This window comes from Barbatula barbatula, assembly GCF_947034865.1.
Source record: "Barbatula barbatula genome assembly, chromosome: 13".
Taxonomy (NCBI): Eukaryota; Metazoa; Chordata; class Actinopteri; order Cypriniformes; family Nemacheilidae; genus Barbatula; species Barbatula barbatula.
In genome coordinates, this window is record NC_136776.1 from 7,935,349 (window position 1) to 7,953,357 (window position 18,009).

Sequence of the window (18,009 nt, forward strand, 5' to 3'; positions counted from 1 at the left end):
GTAACATGATTCTCTGGTGGTCCCGAGAGCTTCTGGCGCACATCCCGTAAATAATGGATGCGCTTTCTAGTGTGAGATAAGAGCCTGCTTTAACAAATCCAATTTGAAATCTCATAAGAATACCCCCAATCTTCCCATATGAGATTCAGTTTCACCAAGTCAATCCGTGTGATGGCCTGAGTATAATACATTTTCCTTACATGAGTTTGTCATGTCGGGACAAAAAGTTCCAGAATAAAGCAGTTTGGGGAGTTAGAAAACAACCAATCCAGTATCAGAACAACAGTGATTCGCTGACGAAGGGTCTGAAATGATCAAGTGATTTCCAGGGGCGATTTTGAATAATTACTCGATCAAACAGAAGACAGCACATATACATTTAATAAACTCAACCAATAAGAATAATGAGATGCCATGATCTTCATTGGTGTGTTAAAACGAATGATGAACCATCATGTGTCTCACCTCTCGTCCAGTTAAAACATGCCGGCCCAGTTTGACCTTCGCGAAGTTTCCCTTGCCGATGGTTTTGAGCAGTCTGTAGTTGCCGATGTGAGGCTGTTCGTCCGTGACGGACGCCACGGAGTTCCTGCAGCGCGGGAGACTCTGTCGACTTGATGATTTGGTGGGTGGTGCTGGTGTATCGCTGTAGCCGTCCACAGTCGTGTGCTGAAACACAGGATGCAAGTGTCACACTCGCACCCCCAGAAAACCATACAAGAAAAAATGGCAAATCAAACCGAAACATGTCCATACGGTGTGTGTGTATTGTTAGGTGGTAAACAGGTCGATGAGTGACTTGATTGAGATTTCTTTGTTTTTGTTCGTGAGACGTTGAAAGAGGATGAAACAGAGCACTGGACATGTTAACATGAGTTAAAGCACCACCAGTCACACACAGCCACTGCATCACATGACTGTCCTCTATCACGTCCTCTACTTTACATTGATTATTCATTCAGACGAACCATTGCCTCCTGAAGATAAAAATACATCCCTGAAACACAATCACAGCAGAAAAAACATCCACACCCGTCTGCCCCATTGAGTAAATATAGTCTTTCATCTTACAGTGAGGACTTGCAAAAAATATTCATATACGAACAGTGCTTATTAGTCATTTGAATAGATGTATCTGATATAGTTTCATCTCTATTCATCTTACTTAGAAAAACTGTTGTCTGTAAAGCTGCTTTGCAACAATGCACAACTGTGAAAGGCACTATATGAATAAACCGAATTGAATTAAAAGGCAGTGATGTCTGAAGTGTGAACGCGGAGAGCAAAATCTATTAATGAGCATTATGAGAGACGGCTGGAAATGTGATATACGTCACGAACACTTTCTGTGCTCCACAAAGCTTCTATCAAATGTGCCATTTCAGCGTATGAGTGAGATTTGTGTCACTCATGAAGCCACGGGACGTCCTGTAAACTCATCTACACTTTCATGTCAATAGTCTATACACAGTAGGGGGGGGAAGGAGTCCTGTTCAAAATACAGAGATTTCATCTTTTATAAATGTAAACACATCCTACCGCTGCGCACATTTCAGTCATAAAGACAGTGGACATCTGCATCCATGGTCTAGAAATATAGATGTCCATCAGAAATATATACTCAAAGAGTAAAATCCTGCTGGACACACCCAGAGAAAGACAGTGAAGTGGATCTCACTCTGTACAGTACGTTTCTTTACGTTTGGGAATTTATCACCCAGCATTACTCAGCTCTGAATGTAGGAAGAGGTGGAGCTGGTCCTGTAGCACATCTGCCAGGTTATTATATACAAGATCTCAGCATTGAAAATGTAATGTAAATATGTAGGATATCTATAGAATGTGCTTGACGGGCGACTCACAGACAAACTTCTGATACTGAACTCAATCATTAAAGAAGCTCTGACATGAGGCCAGGTCGATATGTCTGAAAACATTTGCCATATCAGTCGTTAACAATAATTATCACAATACATTTTAATCTTTATTTCTTATAAATTCAAGGCAGATTTTAGCTCCTGTATGAAAAAAGATGTGATGTAGAGTTGACAGAATAATCATATTTCTTAGTTTCTGCGTGTTCTAACGGTTGATATTGTTAAAAGTGGTCTAATAAGTTTGTGGTATTACCAGTACTTTGAAAAATACAACGCATGCTCTCCTTTAACTCCCAATAACAACACCCAGATCTGTCAAGAATATCTTGTTTATAATTGTTTATCACTTTGATAATAAATAAAGTAAACAGGCTTGATACCGCCATGCTGACTGACGGAGCCATCGTAGTGCTTGTTGACCAGTCCTAGGCCAAATTCATTAACATTACTTGCAGTGAAAGCCTACATATTCCTGTTTCAAGTTGTTAAATATATGAATGAATATATAGGCTATTTCGGACGAACGAATATGAATTTACAAACAACAACCGCTCCGATCAAGTTATGTTAATAAATACATTTATGTTAATCATTTAATATTACGTTGGTATTTTATACAAATATTCGAATAGCATTATAAATGATCGCATATTCATGCACATCTTTGGCAGAGTTTGCAATGCCACATTGCTCTTTGTTTTGTCGGACTGCTCGTCTCCGCTCGTCACCCTGGTGCTTACTTTGCATAGCCGGCAAACATTCCGGAAGCCTGGTCTGTACCAGCATCTTTCCGCATTTTATCCAGGAAAATTCTATCGCATTAATTATTGTCATTGTTTTATCGCCCTGCCCTACTTACAGTATATGCCAAACCGGACAAGTAATTTGAAAAAAACAATAATAATGAAAAGATCTGTCTGTGCTAAGAATAATAAGAGTCGGTGCATTAGACAGAGCTGCGTGTTTGTTTGAAGTGCATTTGTCGTGGTTTTGCTTGTTTGTGTGCGACATTAATACACTGGGCAGCGCTTTGAGTCCATATAACTAGATGCAGATGCTGAATCCTTTTATTTAAACATGTCATCTGGCTGTTCTGCATGTATGAGTGAATGAGGTGCACAGATTAACATACTACACCAGTGATGTATGAGGATATAAACAAATGAACTTCATCTCCAGAGTTGCTCAAAGAGTTTATTTTACGAGCATTTTACCGTTTGAGTGAACATATTATCAAGCACACCAACACCGTTTCTACACCGGATGGCACGCAACTAAAGACAATAAAATGCATTAGACCCCCTTATAATTTTACATTTTGTCACTGGATGTTAAACAAGCCGTGTGACGTGGCACAATGTAGACACAGTGTAAAACTCAAGCGTCTTCCTGTCGAACCGTCAAAATAAAAGTCCTGCTATCCAGAACACAAAAGAATACTGTAGTATTTGCTAAAATAAAATGTAGTACCCTCGTAGTAAATTGATCAACTGTAGTTAACACTGCAGTATACTATAATAAGGTTAAAAAACACTATAGTATCTAGGAAGTTTAATGCCGTTTACTTTAGTAAATATCACTATAGTATACTACAGTAGTTTCTTTGGACAGATATACCTCTATTGAATGGCAAAAAATTAAATGCACAGAATTTACAGCGAATAAAACAAATTCAGGTAAACTGGAAAAACTCTTGGTTCCATCACATAGAGGCACAAAATAGCTCTCAAGGATATTCCGGTTCACCAATCCTTGCTGGTGGAATGATTTTCCTAATTCCATCCGGACATCTGAATAAAACACACCTTTAAAAAATACACAGCAGAAAGCTCACCTCTTCTGAGATCACTTAACTATATCTTACAAATAAATAAAAACCCTTCTGGCTATCTTACATTTTCTGTGTGTGTACTGGCTTATACTATCTGAATGTTGTGACTGAAACGTTATATTATTGATGGTGTACTTGTACTTCTCGTCAGTCGAGATGGGTTAAGAAGGATTTGGCTCGTTGTTTTCCTCAATTCAATTCAATTTTATCTGTATAGCAGAATAAGTCCCGCACTTATTTTTGTCATTCCTGCATGATTTAAAACCGAAACCAAAATGTCAGACTCAAAAGACTTGTGTTGCATCCGATATACATCCTTTAGGCTATATTAGGAAAGATTTACTGCCAAAGTAGGGAAATTAAATACTATGGGAGTCAATGGGCGTGAGATTTGACAATCTTCCAGATATCTTCCTGTGTTGTTCAGCAGAACAAAGAAATGTATACAGGTTTGGAACGGCCTTAGGGTGAGTAAATGATGACAATTTTCATTTTGGGGTGAACTATGCTGCAGTTGCGAGCAGCGTGTTGACGCTCAGGGCCTCTCTCTCTCTTTCTTTCTCTCATGTTGCGTGCAGGTCCTACCTCTACCGGACATCCTGTGAAATTTAACCAATCAGATGACGACTTTGAACGTGCTGAAGTGTTTCCTGAAAAGTGTGCCATATGCATCAGACGTTCAGCCAACGGATCGTGGTCGTGACGTCAAAGTCTAAGACTACTGACAGAGAAGATGGCTGACCGAGTTAATCAGGACTTGACGAAAGGTTAACAGTGTTTCCCACACATCTCCCACACACCCTTTCTCTATGTGCAAGCTATTCTTGCCCACCACCAGTGAGCTTGGTGCGGTGTGTACTTGTTCTCCGTGTAACAGTGTATTTCCCATATTTCTGAATTTCATCCAAATTCTCTGCGCTATACTTGATCTACAATAAAACTGTTAATCGGATTTAAAATCAATGAAGCGCTCATTATACAACAACACATTCATGAGAGGAGCGACAACAGCATGAGGCAAATAAGTAGAGAGCAGAGAGTAGAAGCGAAGCAGATTTCACGTGCCAACACTAGAACAAACGCAAACACGTTGTGATGACGTCACAGATATGCTAATCGGGGTCGAATGTGATGTAGACCAAGATGGCGGCGCGTGAACATCGCGAGGCTCAGCGTCTCTCCAGTTTTAGCATTTATAGTGTATTTCTTGCTCATCTCGGGTCTGTTCGTCCAGAACAGTTCTGCATTTACATCGTACACCCGGCAGGAGCTTTTGGATATAACTTTACGCATGTCCGGAAGTTGCATCAGCAACATTCAACTCGTCCCTGAGATCGTCAGAACATCCGATGCTACGCACCCCACACGGCCGGGCGTCGAGATCGTAAACAAAGGCGGGGGAAGCGCGGAGGGCTAAGAGCTAGGCTAAAGCTAACACCACACCAGCTCTCTTTACCCAGCTTTTCCTTGCTAATGTTCGATCATTAGTGAACAAAATGGACGAGATTAGACTCCGCATCACCAACAGCAAAAGACTTTTGAACTGCAATGTCATAATCTTCACGGAAACATGGCTACACAGCGGTATACCGGACAACGCTATTGAGTTAGCGGGCTACAACACACACCGGGCGGATAGAACGGCAGAGGAATCCGGTAAGACAAGAGGAGGTGGATTGTGCATTTACATCAACAAAACTTGGTGCACGAACTCTGTTATTGTCGGGAGACACTGCTCGGCTAACCTTGAGTTTCTCATGGTTAAATGTAGACCGTTTTATCTGCCACGGGAACTCACTTCCACCATTATAACGGCAGCTTATATTCCACCGGATGCTGATGCCAAGCTTGCTATGAAAGAACTTCATTCAGCCATCAGTAAACAACAGACTGCTCACCCGGAGGCTGCATTTATTGTTGCGGGAGATTTTAATCACTCAAACTTAAAGACAGTGCTCCCTAAATTCCACCAGCATGTTTCCTGCAACACAAGAGGAAACAAAACTTTGGATCATGTCTACAAAAACATGGCTGAAGCTTACGCCGCGACCCCCCTCCCCCACCTGGGTCGATCTTTCTTTGTTCCTCACCCCCAAGTACATTAATCTCATTAATCGTGTGAAGCCATCAGTGAAGACCATCAAGGTGTGGCCTGCGGGGGCAGACTTTTCAAGCCAGGAAAGGTTTCTGCACACAGACTGGAGTCTGTTTGCTTCTCAGGCCACCAGTGGCTCTCACACGGACATCGACAGTTACACCTCCTCTGTATTGAACTACATAAAATCCACCATTGATAGTGTCACAACCCAGAAGCAGATCACCACGTACCCTAATCAGAAGCCATGGATGAACAAGGAAGTGAGCCTCCTGTTGAAAGCACGTAACACTGCCTTCCGATCGGATGATGCACAGGCCTATAGTACTGCTAGGGCAAATCTGAAGAGGGGCATCAAAAAGGCCAAGGACTGCTATAAGCTGAAGCTAGAGGAGCATTTTTCCAATTCTGACCCTCGACGCATGTGGCAGGGCATCCAGGCCATCAGTGACTACAAACCCAACCACTCCAGCCCCTTAGCCACAGATGCAGTCTTCCTGAACGAGCTTAATGACTTTTATGCTCGCTTTGAGAGAGACAACAAGGAAACAGCTACCAAGCTCACACCCTCTGCTGACCACCCAATCATCACACTTAACTCCACTGATGTTCACACTGCACTAAGCCGGATCAACGCGCGAAAGGCTGCTGGCCCAGATGGCATCCCTGGTCGCGTACTCCAGGCATGTTCAGAGCAGCTCGCTGGGGTCTTCACGGACATCTTCAACCTGTCCCTCGCCCAAGCAGTGGTTCCAGCATGTCTTAAATCCACCTCCATTGTGCCAATTCCAAAAAATTCTAACCCGACATGCCTGAACGACTACCGCCCTGTAGCACTCACACCCATTGTCATGAAGTGCTTTGAGCGGCTGGTCCTGGCACACCTAAAGGACTCTCTACCACCCACACTGGACCCGTACCAATTTGCCTGACGAACAGGCCTCAGCTTGTTAGGTTAGGCCCCATCTGCTCCACCACCACCACCCTCAACACTGGTGTACCACAGGGCTGCGTACTGAGCCCCTTTCTCTACTCCCTTTTCACACTCGACTGCAGGCCTGTGAACGGATCTAACTCCTTCATCAAGTTTGCAGACGATACAACAGTGATTGATCTCATCAGCAACAACGATGAGACTGCATAAAGGGAGGAGGTCCGGCACCTGGCCACATGGTGCTCAGACAACAACCTGCTCCTTAACACCTCCAAGACAAAGGAGATCATCGTCGACTTCAGGAAGGCAAAAGGAGGCACACACGACCCCATCCACATTAATGGGATGGCTGTTGAACGTGTTTCCAATTTTAAGTTCCTGGGGACTCACATTTCGGAGGACCTGTCCTGGACCACCAACACCTCATGCCTGGTCAAGAAGGCTCACCAGCGTCTCTTCTTTCTGAGGACACTGAAGAAGAACCAACTGTCGTCAACTATCCTGGTGAACTTCTATCACTGAACGATAGAGAGCATCCTGACCAACTGTGTCACAGTCTGGTACGGAAACTGTTCTGTTGCTGAGCGCAAGGCACTGCAGCGGGTGGTGAAAACAGCCCAGCGCATCACAGGGACTACACTTTCTCCCATTGAGGACATCCAGAAGAAACGCTGTCTGCGTCGAGCTCGCAGCATTCTCAAGGACTCCTCTCACCCTGCTCATAGACTGTTTCCTCTCCTGCCTTCTGGTAGGCGCTTCCGGTGCCTCCGGACAAGAACCAGCAGACCAAGAAACAGCTTTTTTCCCAGAGCTGTTTCATTATTGATCTCTGCCCCCACTGATTCCACTACCTCTCTTACCTTTAACTCCAATGCTGCTATAACATTGTTTACATTGCACTACAGGGCTGCATGCATGACTGAACTGTACACACCAGTACTTCATGTATCTGCTCTACCGGACTGTTTACACACACACAGCATCATTTGCACTCTATACTGCTCACTTGCACAGCAGGAATATTTAACTGAAGCTCATTTTCACTAATGGACCACTTCCATAACTGCACTAACCTATCTACTGCACTGTAATTCTATTAACTGCATCCACTCATCTATTGCACTGTAACTTCAATAACTGCATTAACTAATCTACTGCACTGTAATTCTATTAACTGCATCCACTCATCTATTGCACTGTAACTTCAATAACTGCATTAACTAATCTACTGCACTGTAACTCTATTAACTGCATCTACTCATCTATTGCACTGTAACTTCAATAACTGCATTAACTAATCTACTGCACTGTAATTCTATTAACTGCATCCACTCATCTATTGCACTGTAACTTCAATAACTGCATTAACTAATCTACTGCACTGTAATTCTATTAACTGCATCCACTCATCTATTGCACTGTAACTTCAATAACTGCATTTACTAATCTACTGCACGGTAACTATTAACTGCATCTACTCATCTATTGCACTGTAACTTCAATAACTGCATTAACTAATCTACTGCTCTGTAACCTATAAACTGCATTAACTCATCTTCTGGACTGCAACCTATGAACTGCATTAACTCGTATACTCCACCGTAACTTTAATAACTGCATTAACTTCAACTACTGCACTGTAACTTCAACAACTGCATTAACTCACCTATTGCACTGCAACTTTAATAGCCAATGTCAATAATTTATGCATACCTAAGTCACTTGCACTATTTTAGTCTAAATCTGTTCATATCCACCTGTACATTAATGTTCATAGTATATAGCCATCTCTATTTATTGTTCATAGTATATACCAACTAATTTATAATCTAAACTTGGATACTACAGTTTACTGCTGTTCACCAATATTTTTTGATAAGGAAGACTAAAATATGGTTGTGAAATTGAATATAAAGTAAATGTCTTAATGAGTAAAGCAATTGTCTAGAAATATTCGACTCTGTTTTTGTGCTTGGATGTAAAAATGGCCCTCCTTTAAGGTGTCACTCACAGCAATAGCCCCCAGGCAGTTTGAGACCCCTGATTTAGAATGTGTTCACATCTAGATCAGCTGAAGGCTTTAGGAATTACAGTTCTTTAATATGAAGCTCCTTCGTTTTTCAAAAGAACAAAAGTAATTGGGCAGTTGAATCGAAAGCCATTTTATTCACAGGTGTGGACTTTTCTATAAATGATTTCTTCATGAATGAAGCATATTAAAGGGGATTCTACTGGTGTGGTGTTTGCATGTGGAAACTGTTGCTGTGAACCCACATCATGTGGTTCAGGAAGATCTCCATGCAAGTGAAACCATAGTTAGATCTCAAAAACACAACAACACACCGTTGAGCTCAACAACAAAAAACATCCTGGGGTCCATATGAGATAAAAGTGGTGGATGATGACATTATCCTCTGCCTGACAAAGAAAAGCATCTTCACAACGTCAGAAGAACACTCTCCAAGAGGTTAATATGTCAATGTTTGTCAATTAAAACAATAAAGACATATAAAGAGGGTGCGCAAAGTAAACTAGCATTTTTATAGGCGTTCTACTTACAGAACTCATGTCATTTTTCGAACTTGATGTGCTGTTGTGCACATTAATCAGATATTTGGCACACTGCCTTTGTCTTGCCCTCACTGAACTGTGAAACTGTTCCCGCACACATCAGGTTTTCAGCATTTTTGTCTTCTCTTCCAGATTAACTAAATCATGACGTTTACTCTTGGGAAATTCATATTCAAGCGCAAATGAGAACTGCTTCGCTGGGGATGCCAGATGTTAGAAAAAAAAATATATTCGAATTTCAAGATTGAAATTCAAATGACAAACCCACCGAACGAATATTCGAAAATTCCGGTCCAGCCCTAGACATAACCCCTTCAATGGCAGATGATTCCTGGAGCATCAACAACAGCAACATTTTGGGTGCCATTCACAAGTTTTTTCATCTTTGTGTTCAGCTGAAGAAAGGAATTCATATAGTGAAAATCTGTAATGGCATGTCAGAGTAAATAATGGAAGGCTTTTTTGAGGCATGTATCCCTTTAAGCTTCAAGAAACGAAACTATGATCTACATTATGTTGAGTTTTGTTGGAAAGTTCAATGCAGGTCCTGACAATCAGAACTGAGAGTAACCAGTGACTCAGCAACGTATCAAATGATCCACATATACACACACACACACACACACACACAGAAAAACTAAACACTGCCCACCGGCAATTCTAGCACTTTCTCACAGCTTTCTGCAGTCTTCTGTTGTATTTACTTAGTTTATCTTCACTATTGTTATGAATAGTGATTGAAGAAAAACTTAAAATATAATTATTAACCAACACAAAACTGGACCCTTGCTATAACTTCATCTATTGTCGCTTTTCCACTGCATGGTTCTGTCAGGTTTAGTACAAATCAGCTTGGTACAGCTCACTTCACTTCAGGTCACTTTACTTTTCCATAGCAGTTTAGTACCGCTTCAACGTGGGTGGGGATTATAACCTTATCGTCTTAGTTGTGCCGCCTCTATTGCCGTAACTTCATTGTGAACGCAACATATAAACACGCATCAATACAGGAGATATAAACTTATCGTCTAGTGCCGCCTCTACTGCTGTGCATTTTGATGGAGGATGGCAGCAAAACAAAATACTGCTTAAACTACCAGATAGATTTTGTAATCTTAAAGCAAAGAGCAAACAACGATCATTTGGTTTGCTCAACGACGCACTAGGGTAAGCTAATGTAGCCTTTAGCATTGCGTTAAGGGTCTCAATCTCTATATTACTGTCACAAAGCATATAAAGAAATGCCAATATGACGTTTTAAAATGGGTATTTATTCATGTGTGGCAAATCCAATGACGCTTTCAATGAATTATTCTCTCTGCCCAATCAGTGATCTGTGTGTAAACAAGTCACATTTTGGTATTGGTACAGTACGTTTGGAACCTCAACCGAGGTGGTACTAAAAAAAGTATCAGGTTCTAGGTACTGTACCCAATGGAAAACCCCTCAAAAGTGAGCTGTACCGTGCCGTACCGTGTAGTACAATGCAGTGAAAAAGAGCCATATGTATCATTCGTTCAGTTGTTTGTTTTTCCAAGAAAATATTCTTGATTTTTGTTTTTCCTTCAGGAGTAGAAAAATTAATGAGCAGCTTGAATATTCTCTCTCTACATGTGGGCGGGAAAAACAGGACCCATTCTGCTCATTGCCACCATATTATGCATTGAGGTCCCCGAGGTCCGAACCGCAGTATTTTTTTCCATGGCGTGTATTAAAGTCTCAAAACAATTGCCTAAAGCACAAACTGTATGTAATGCTGCCAATATTGTAGATAAGCGATCTCAGATCTGGTCTACCAGAGCGATCCTCCACATTTACATACTTTTATTCCACGGTTTCTGTTCTGTTCATTCTCTGGAACTATTTAGCTTTCATCCTTTATTCAATGTTATCCAAAACAACCACACAGCAGTGAGAGCAGTGAGACTGAAACAGCAATGAAAGTTAGGAAACCAGTGAGACAACAGTGAGACAGCTGTCAGCTGTATTGCTGATTACAAAGGGGAATTCTGCAGTGATATCGCTTTGACCTCCTTAAGCTGGACAGACACAGTGAGACAGCTGTGAGAGCAGCGATATATCTTTGACCTCAGACTGGACACAGTGAGAGTGAGACAGCAGTGAGAGTGAGACAGTTGTATTGATGATAACAGAGAGGACTGCAGCAGCGATATATCTTTGACCTCAGACTGGACACAGTGAGAGTGAGACAGCAGTGAGAGTGAGACAGTTGTATTGATGATAACAGAGAGGACTGCAGCAGCAATATATTTTTGACCTCAGACTGGACACAGTGAGAGTGAGACAGCAGTGAGAGTGAGACAGTTGTATTGATGATAACAGAGAGGACTGCAGCAGCGATATATCTTTGACCTCAGACTGGACACAGTGAGAGTGAGACAGCAGTGAGAGTGAGACAGTTGTATTGATGATAACAGAGAGGACTGCAGCAGCGATATATTTTTGACCTCAGACTGGACACAGTGAGAGTGAGACAGCAGTGAGAGTGAGACCGTTGTATTGATGATAACAGAGAGGACTGCAGCAGCAATATATTTTTGACCTCAGACTGGACACAGTGAGAGTGAGACAGCAGTGAGAGTGAGACAGTTGTATTGATGATAACAGAGAGGACTGCAGCAGCGATATATCTTTGACCTCAGACTGGACACAGTGAGAGTGAGACAGCAGTGAGAGTGAGACAGTTGTATTGATGATAACAGAGAGGACTGCAGCAGCGATATATTTTTGACCTCAGACTGGACACAGTGAGAGTGAGACAGCAGTGAGAGTGAGACAGTTGTATTGATGATAACAGAGAGGACTGCAGCAGCGATATATCTTTGACCTCAGACTGGACACAGTGAGAGTGAGACAGCAGTGAGAGTGAGACAGTTGTATTGATGATAACAGAGAGGACTGCAGCAGCGATATATCTTTGACCTCAGACTGGACACAGTGAGAGTGAGACAGCAGTGAGAGTGAGACAGTTGTATTGATGATAACAGAGAGGACTGCAGCAGCGATATATCTTTGACCTCAGACTGGACACAGTGAGAGTGAAACAGTTGTATTGATGATAACAGAGAGGACTGCAGCAGCGATATATTTTTGACCTCAGACTGGACACAGTGAGAGTGAGACAGCAGTGAGAGTGAGACAGTTGTATTGATGATAACAGAGAGGACTGCAGCAGCGATATATCTTTGACCTCAGACTGGACACAGTGAGAGTGAGACAGCAGTGAGAGTGAGACAGTTGTATTGATGATAACAGAGAGGACTGCAGCATTGATATATCTTTGACCTCAGACTGGACACAGTGAGAGTGAGACAGCAGTGAAAGTGAGACAGTTGTATTGATGATAACAGAGAGGACTGCAGCAGCGATATATCTTTGACCTCAGACTGGACACAGTGAGAGTGAGACAGCAGTGAGAGTGAGACAGTTGTATTGATGATAACAGAGAGGACTGCAGCATTGATATATCTTTGACCTCAGACTGGACACAGTGAGAGTGAGACAGCAGTGAGAGTGAGACAGTTGTATTGATGATAACAGAGAGGACTGCAGCAGCGATATATCTTTGACCTCAGACTGGACACAGTGAGAGTGAGACAGCAGTGAAAGTGAGACAGTTGTATTGATGATAACAGAGAGGACTGCAGCAGTGATATATCTTTGACCTCAGACTGGACACAGTGAGAGTGAGACAGCAGTGAGAGTGAGACAGTTGTATTGATGATAACAGAGAGGACTGCAGCATTGATATATCTTTGACCTCAGACTGGACACAGTGAGAGTGAGACAGCAGTGAGAGTGAGACAGTTGTATTGATGATAACAGAGAGGACTGCAGCAGCGATATATCTTTGACCTCAGACTGGACACAGTGAGAGTGAGACAGCAGTGAAAGTGAGACAGTTGTATTGATGATAACAGAGAGGACTGCAGCAGTGATATATCTTTGACCTCAGACTGGACACAGTGAGAGTGAGACAGCTGATTTTAACAAAGTGAACTGCTGCAGTGATATCTCTTTTTGACCTCCTTAGGCTGGACAGAGACAGTGAGACCAGCAAAGAAACCTCCACCTTTTAATGCATTAAGTGTGCTTAGATCACAATTACAACAAAAAGGGAAGAAAACATGTTAAATACAGAAGTAAAGCCGGACAAAAACAAAATAACAAAAATGCTATCCCAACTCCAGCTGACCCATTAGCTACAAATTTGTGCACCTTTTCTGCTGATTGGCTACAATTTTGTTTTGGTACTCAGCCCGACTTTGTCAAAGCAAGCGTAATTCGGAAATCGGACACCCCGCCTTTAAGTGACATGTTTAATTACGTTTTATTATTTATACTTCTTTTCAGTCACAGAGTACTTCAATTTAAGACTCGTTTATGTGAGAGAAGATCCTGTCATTTAATGCAGGTTGGAGAACTGCATTTGGGGAAATTGTATTGTTCAATAATTTATCTTATGAAAATAAAATTTGTTATGAAAAAAATGTGAATTGAGTATATGGTATTATACATACTGTCAATTATAGTTTTTGGATAGAAAATCGGAATCACCAGGGCCCGGTTTTTCAAAAGTAATCCACTAGGATTTTGGATAACGGATTGGATCAAATCTTGAAAATGTGTTTTTCAAAAGAAAAAACGGATCACATAATCGGATTAGATCACGTAATCCAATCTTGGTTTTGATCTGGATCAAACCTTTAGTTTGGGTTTTTCAGAACTTTTTTGTAGGATTTGGATCACTTTGATCCAAAATAGCTGGATTAAACTGATCCCATCAGAAGGGTGGATTCAGCGTGGATTTCATGCCCAAAATGTAATGAAAACTTTAAAAATGTATCAAATAATACTATATTTGGATCATGCAGTATCTTACAAGATATCCTATTTATTCATAAGGTTTCAATTTTATTTGTTCATCCGTCAGGCTACAGTGATTACGTAGGCTTTAACGTATTCAGCCTTTCAGGCCAACAGCAAAGTAGAAAGAGTTTGGCCTCCAAACAGCTGTCAAAATTTACCAAAAACAATCAATTTTATTCTGTCACTAATTGATATATATATTCATCACAATCGAAAATAGTTTTGTTTGTAGAATATTTATTAGTGATGCATGCAAGGATTAAAGAATAACCAAAAAAATGCAAAGAATGGCAATCACTGATTTTTGAAATCCAAAACAAATCCAAATCAGAAATAGTGTCTAACAATTGCGTCCCTTGTTGTACGTCCTTGTTTGCTCGTTCTGGCAGAGGAACAACCGACTCTGACCAAACTGCAGCAAACCAAGGCCAGATTTGAGATCCGCCTCCTAAAGGCTACGCTCAGACAAGCGTAGCCCACATCAGATGAGGAAATCTGAAATTATTGTGGAGTATTTGACATTAAGTCTTTTATTTTAATTCAATATATCTACACTTAATACTTGTTATAAATATCCTCAATGTACAGTGTTTGTGTTGTAGGTCTCAGATGAGCGTGTGTTTTCATTTCAAATAAAAATAAATGTATATTGACCCCACACTGGCTATTCTACTTTTTGCTCTTTACATATCTGTAGTTCTACATTGTGATTTCCTTTCCTGTTTGAGCACTGGTTATCCAGCACTGGTTATCCAGATTTGGTGATCCTGAAAAGTTCCTATCCGGATCAGATTGATCCAATCCGATGTTGCTTTAAAAAACTGGCTCCAAAAGTAAGATGGATTACGTGATCACGGATCGCAAAAAAAGGATTACTAAATCCAGATCAATTTTATCCGGATTAAACCTTTTGAAAAACCGGGCCCAGGTTTCACTTTAAAAAAAAATCGGAAACTGGAATCAGCCAAGAAAATTGCAATCGGTGCATCTCTACAAAAAAACACTGTGTGCATTCTGTCATTGGTAACTGCAGATGCGGCATTACGCAACAAAGGAGGCGCTGAAGAGTTGAACTACAAGAGCTAATAGGAGCTGTATTAGCTGTATTTCACGGCTTTTCAGGTGAATATGGTTTGTTTTCAAAGTACGTTCAATCCCTTAAAATGTTTCATAAATGAACGTGGCGTACGTCATTGCATAATGGTTTAAGCTGTGCAGTTTCACAGCGAGTTCACCAGTATGAACGCCTATGTGAATCAGATCGACTCGATAACAAATGTCTCCTTTGAACGGATTCATTCAAACTGTTGAAACTTTTAAATCAAAAGCGAATATAAAAAAAATCTGTGAATCATTCAAAGCTCAGTAAATGACAGAGAGCGCAGGATGTGAATGAGCTTTGCAAATTTAGTAAAGACTTCTAGTTGGCTATTGTGGGCTGAAAAGTTTTAATTGATTAAAAAACATTTCTGTTTGGCTGAATAAAAGTAAAGTTTTAAATAACTTATTAAAACATAAAAATCTGATGAAAATGTATTAAGTAAAGTGTTTGGTTGAGCCAGTTAAAGATGGAGTTACGATCTCATATTAATCTTGAGTGCCTATTCAGTACTTTTGCATACGTCGTATCTTCGAAAAGTATTTAGTTTGATCAAATTTATAAAAGAGAGCGACAGCTGTACGATTGTTTCCAGAAAAACACGAGCTGCTGAAGGCAGGCAGGGGACAGAGCACAAAACACATCATCACATTAATCCCTTCGGTTTTTTACATTATGCACATACACGCCGATCGCCAACAAACGCAGACGTATGACTTAGTTTGACTTCCTGTGTGCAGTTCACGTTTAAGCACTGGGACCGCACCATCCATCTAACAGTCTCCAAATCCAGCGTTATATCCACCTGGATCCTGATTTATAACGAACTTTCCGAAACAAGTTGGAGCGCTGGGGAAGTGCATCAAGCACAGATATACTACGGCCCACTCTGTTTTTATCAAGTTGAGCATGTTAAGCAGGAGAAGCCAGCACGTTTAATGGTGAAAATAATTCAGAATGCATGAAATAGCATGTTACCCGATCTTTAAAGGTACAGTAGGCCTGCACGTGTTTGTGTGCCAGATAAGGATGGCACCACCCCGGCCTCATTTTGAGCCAGGAAAACCCCCAAAAGCCACCAGTAGGAAGCTTGGTAAACTGGTTGGCTGATCTCAGCTGCTTTAAGATGGAGGAAGCTGGTTGAAGATGGTCCTGACATAAAACATTGGAACACTGAAGGTTACATTTAATGGTTCTGCATTACTAGAGCGAGACGTAACCATTGTGTTTGTTGATATTTGAGGAAATTCTGCAGAACTGATGGGAATGGATTAAAAACTCAACTATTATAGCTGAAAATGCACAAAAACAAGAAAGAGCGATCAAGTGAAGTGGAGATCTTCAGAGTTAAATCCACCGATATATCTTGTCCATTTATAAACACATTATAAAGACACTGATCCTCACATCATCTCATATCCCAGCTCAGCAAACCCTGAGATGACACCGATGACAAGCCATTCTTTACATAGAAATCGATCGAATATATCTGTGCGACTAAACACTGCATTTGCTGACGTCACTCCTCGTGTTTTCATACCAAACCTAAATGACTTCGAGCAGTTTGTGAGATGTTTTCGCATCTGTCACAGTGAGACATGTGAACATCACTCGATAGGACTGATGTTCTTGATCTCACAGCTTCTCGATCGAGTATTAGAGATCGATACAAACACTCGGTAAATAATGACAGATCTTTCATTCATTTAAAGGATCACGTTTGAGTGAAAAAACCTAATCAATATTCAATCATGAAATTCGTCGTGTTGGTCACCGAGTGGTTCTGTTGTTCAGATGCTGAATAACGCCGTCATGTTTATGACATACAGTACAGACATTATTATAATCTATAGCGGTCTCGTGCGAGTGTTTCAAGTGTTGAGGTGTCTGACGAACAGATGATGGTGTGTGTGTGTGTGTGTGTGTGTGTGTGTGTGCGTGCGTCGGAGAGAGAAGCATCTCAACACACACACACATGATATCAAACTCTGTGTCGCGCTTTAAATCGACACGACGATCATAAAGCGTTTAAAACGCCGATGCTGGTCATTGTAGGACTGACTTACGTGCTCGGCGTCGCGCTCGTTCACGGTGGGCAATGGCGTTCTGGTCGACATCTTGTGTTCACAGGCCGCGCGCTCCAGCACCGGCTCTCGGTACGGCAGAGCGGCGCGCCCGCGGCTCCCGAGCGCTAAATCCGATAAGATGCGATCTTCCCTCACAGCGGCATTTCTCGCGGCCTTCACACGACGACACGGCGGAGGCTTTTAGGTTTGGAACGCGCACGCATATCCAGGAGCGGCCCGCGTCAGCCGCGGGTGAGAGAGAGAGAGAGAGAGCTGCGCTGCGGATGCGCGGACGGGACTGTGTGTGCGTGCGTGCGTGCGTGCGTGCGTGCGTGCGTGCGTGCGTGCGTGCGTGCGTGCGTGCGTGCGTGCGTAGATCCTGCATTGATCCACTCTGCATTGACACACACACACACGAAAGATGAACGTGGTGCAGCTCAGTGTATGAGATGTGACGTGATAGAGTAAAACACGTGTCTGATGCGGGAGAGAAAAGCACAATACTGGTCGTTCCTCGTGACCGGAACGTCCGCCGTTAATTTGGCAGAATAAGGCGTGCACGAGTCCCGCACACTTTCCCAAACTAACTCTCATTCAATACACCTAACGTGCTCTCTACATCACCATCTAGCGGCTTTAACACGCC

The 18,009-nt window shown here is 41.8% G+C and overlaps 1 protein-coding gene across 3 annotated transcripts in view; it reads right to left on the reverse strand.

The window, feature by feature from the left end:
- mark1 (MAP/microtubule affinity-regulating kinase 1) overlaps positions 1–17,977 on the reverse strand; it is a 30,877-nt gene extending 12,900 nt beyond the window's left edge. The window contains exons 1-2 of one of the 3 annotated variants that reach the window (XM_079471666.1): positions 17,364–17,977; positions 466–669 (exon numbers count right to left, since the gene is read on the reverse strand). In XM_079471666.1, coding sequence (XP_079327792.1) covers positions 466–669; positions 17,364–17,414 — 255 coding nt within the window. In that variant the 5' untranslated portion in view covers positions 17,415–17,977. Of the gene's footprint in view, positions 1–465; positions 670–756; positions 765–17,363 lie in introns of those variants that run through there. The other 2 variants (XM_079471665.1, XM_079471667.1) reach the window with 2 other exon arrangements.
- Between the last annotated feature and the right edge of the window lie 32 nt (positions 17,978–18,009).